The 3,945-nt window shown below is 36.4% G+C and overlaps 1 protein-coding gene across 3 annotated transcripts in view; it reads left to right on the top strand.

The window, feature by feature from the left end:
- LOC111397209 (serine/arginine-rich splicing factor SR45a-like) overlaps positions 1-3,385 on the top strand; it is a 3,904-nt gene extending 519 nt beyond the window's left edge. The window contains exons 3-8 of one of the 3 annotated variants that reach the window (XM_023023997.1): positions 1,301-1,441; positions 1,596-1,695; positions 1,937-2,086; positions 2,700-2,769; positions 2,889-3,078; positions 3,118-3,385. In XM_023023997.1, the coding sequence (XP_022879765.1) occupies positions 1,301-1,441; positions 1,596-1,695; positions 1,937-2,086; positions 2,700-2,769; positions 2,889-3,078; positions 3,118-3,157 (691 nt within the window). In that variant the 3' untranslated portion in view covers positions 3,158-3,385. Of the gene's footprint in view, positions 1-1,300; positions 1,442-1,595; positions 1,696-1,936; positions 2,087-2,699; positions 2,770-2,888 lie in introns of all 3 variants that reach the window. The other 2 variants (XM_023023996.1, XM_023023995.1) reach the window with 2 other exon arrangements.
- The last annotated feature ends 560 nt before the right edge of the window (positions 3,386-3,945 follow it).

The following is a 3,945-nucleotide window of genomic DNA, read 5'->3' on the forward strand; positions in this document are numbered from 1 at the left end:
ATAAGTCCCAGGTGGGGGTGGCGGTGGGGTGGATTTCTTGAATATGTCAGCTTATGATCCAGGTATAATGCTGCCGATCTTATTCGTTATACAAGGATTTATTTGATTGATGCAAATGGATTGGATTATGGGTTGTGTTTCAAGTTGAATTTTCTAATTGTCACTTCATTTTAAGTATGGGGTGCCATCATGACCTGAATCTTTCCTGGATATTGAATTTAACTTTTGATATTCCCTTTTGGGTGAAGATATATGATGAATAATGCTACTTGTACGTAATGATTCACGTATGGACGAGGTGTCAAAAAGAGAGTGAAGAGTTTATTTTTATTTTTTATATTATTTGAAGAAATTTTGACCCAATCATAGTTGACCGCATCATATATATGTAAATCATTATGGACATGTAGCACAACCAATATATGATTGCTCTATATAAATAAGACATTTTTGGTGTAGTTATAGGCGTTTGCATCTCTGAGATGAAATCGTCGGCCTTTCATTATTCCTCTAGATTGGCCAATTTTCCAAAAACTAAAGGGTGATGCATAATTTCTCTTCTAAACTTATTTTCTTTCTGGTGTGCTTCTATGCTTATCATTTTCCTATTTCCAATATTTGAATGAAAGCATTGACAAATGCCAACTGCTATATATTACAGTTTTTTTTATCATGCCTAATTACTGATATACTCGACTTTGAGGCATTTGCACCTGAAGCTTCAACCTGTAGATAATATGTTATTCCATGCAAATTAATTTTCTACATGTCAAACATTTTTGGGTGTCTTGGTGCTTATAAGCTTGTTTGACCACCTTATAAGCTCACCCAAACACGCTTCAAGGCCATGGATAGTATCTTTCTGAGATGATGGTGTGACATTTCAAACTAATTCTTCTTTCCCCCTGCACTGTATCCTACTGAATATAGTTTCTATTCATACAAACAATCAATTTTGAAATTTTAGAGCAATTGGATTGAAGTTTTCACCTTGTTGAAGTTTATGAGCATTTAAACCTTCTCTCACATTTCACTTAGAGTATGTTTGATTGACATGGAAAATATCACCTAGAAAAAAAAATGTTTTCCATCTTTTGTGAAAAATAAAAACCACCTCAACCCAAGGAAAATGTTTTCCTTAAAAATAAGGAAAATTAGGCATATTTTCAAAAGTTGGAAAATATTTTCCATGGAAAAAAATAGCAATCAAACACTTCAAGTAGAAATTTGGATGGAAAACTGATATTTTTCATGGAAAATAAATGTAATCAAACACACTCTTATTGATTATATATATCAGGTATGCTCTGTCTCCTTCTCCTCGGGATGGAAAGTTGAGATCGAGGTCAAGGTCAGAATCTAGATCCCCATCTAGATCATGGTCGAGGCCTAGTGACAGGTCGAGGTCAAGATCGAGATCGAGGTCACGGAATCGTGGCAGGTAATCATAATTTTGTTTCTTGTTTTCTTGAGATGGCATTATTGCAATAATGAGTGCTGTTATAGTTTAGGTCCAGAATTGATAACCTTGTGACTAGAGATGGCTTGTATTTTTTTTTGTTTATGCTCATTCTTTCCTTTGTTTTATCTTGCAGGAGTGATGCTATTAATCCTGGGGACACACTGTACGTTACTGGCCTATCTATGAGGGTCACTGAAAGAGACCTTGAAGATCATTTCTCAAAGGAAGGAAAGGTTCATTCCTTAATAATTTCTAATAAATGTGTTTTTGGTGGAAAGTTTTCTTGACAAAACGAGTCGTTGGGGTGGTTTCTGTTGACATGTTTTGTTATAGTAGATAAGTGACATGTGATCTGTACCATAAAATGGAATTCTGTCTGGTATCTCGAGCCTTTGAATCCTCCTATTCAACCTTGTCAGGATGAATTTTTAATTCTTCTCATGATAATACCCTTTTGTTTCCTCTATTTTCCAGGTGAAATCTGTATTTTTGGTTGTGGAACCTCGTTCTCGAGTCTCTCGTGGTTTTGCTTTTATAACAATGGATTCTGCTGAGGATGCAAATCGATGTGTCAAGCACCTTAATCAATCAGTTCTTGAAGGACGATACATTACTGTGGAGAAGGTAAGCTGCCTATTGACTATAACTCGCACTACCAATTTGATTGTAACTCGCACTACCAATTTGATTGAATATCTGTCTTCTTGACCTGGAGGTTTTCTGGTTATATTCAGAAGAAATTACATCAGCTATGTTGGCAGCAATCAAAGATGATGAGTCCATCCATTGCAACAATTTAATCAAACGGATCAGATAATGGCCAGCTAAAACAGCTTTTCATTTGCTTCTGATCAACTAAATAGCAATTATATTGCCCAACAAATACAACATCAGCAAATACTTTCATAGACAACATTCTATTCAGACTTCTATGGTATCTCGCACTTAGCATTAGTTTTATCTTTTAGCTTGTTTCGTTTATTTCTTCAAACCAAAATGGAATCGATGCTACTGTTTATCAATTAACTTGCTGCAAAATGAGTTTCACTCCTTAGCACCCAAAGGACATAAATAGATGTATTTTTGCCTTCTGGTTTCTGCGTCTGCGTCCTATAAGATTCTTGGATACGTGCTTTCCTACTGAAAGCATTATCTTGAGTTCGTATGTGCTTGTAGTAATATATGCTAGAACTTCCTTTTTTCCAGATTACATTCATTAGGATAATTTTTATTTCAGTCCAGGAGGAAACGCGCAAGGACTCCTACACCGGGTCACTATCTTGGGCTCAAGAACAGTAGGGGTGATGGTGAGTTCCTGTCGGTGAATTTTTATTATTATTATTATTTTTAAAATTTTTTTTTTGCTGCAGTCATTTGAAAGCAATATGTCGAATAACAAGAAACTAATTCATTGCTTGGGTGAAAGGGTATCGTGGTAACTCTGGTGGGTATCGAAGAGTTTCTAGCCGTGATGACTATGGGTATCGGAGGTCTCCTATGCGCTCCCCCTACAGAGGTGAACACGATTACTCTCCTAGGCGCTCCACCTACAGAGATGAACGTGATTACTCTCCTAGGCGCCTCCCTTATAGAGGTGAACGCGATTACTCTCCTAGGCGCCTCCCTTATAGAGGTGAACGCGATTACTCTCCTAGGCCTTCACCTTATGGCCGAAGGTCAAGAAGTGACAGATAAAGGTCATATTCCCTCGATGCAGTCAATGAAATTATGCAAAATGTTCTATGTAAGACATGATATTGGATTTTAACAATCTCTATTTGAAAGGATAAAGACTCGTATGTAGACTTGTATGATCATGTTGTGATTTGGACTAAACTGGTGGGGCTTCTCTATTGGTATGATATTATGTATCAGTTCACATTCATGAAAGTTTATGAGTAGATTGGTTTACTGATTTGAGTAGTAGCTGTTCATATAATATTGCTATAGTTATGTTATGGTGATAGCTGTTTGTATGATGCAGCTGCATTCCTTTTCGGGTGTGGTGGGGGGCAGTGTCGGGCTGGAGGTTTTTAATGTTTTGTCACAGGGTGGCCGGCGGGCTGGAGGTGAAAGTGATCACTTTCCTTTTTAAAATTGTTTCATTGTACTGCTATGAGTGCTATCAAAATATATATCCTTGCAGGCAGGACATGTACAACTGTGAGTTTTGTGCAACACGTTTCTCTTTTTTCAATTTAAATTATTTATCGATGTTAATAACAATTCTATGGACAAATGCTTTTATCAATTTTCTCACGTCTGACAGCTATTATTATAGAAAAAAAATATATAACATGAACAAATTAATGATAATATAGACAATTGTTATGTTAACAGGAAAAAAAAAAAAAAGAACTGTTGAATCTTGAAGTGAACAAAGCTGGACGGACAGGGCTGAAGCTGTCCAAGAAGATTTATTGTCTTAAAATTGAGATGCGGAGATGATAATGGGTCTGCGATTTGGCAAGATTGCCTCACGA

Source organism: Olea europaea, chromosome 7 (genome assembly GCF_002742605.1).
Source record: "Olea europaea var. sylvestris chromosome 7, O_europaea_v1, whole genome shotgun sequence".
Lineage (NCBI taxonomy): Eukaryota > Viridiplantae > Streptophyta > Magnoliopsida > Lamiales > Oleaceae > Olea > Olea europaea.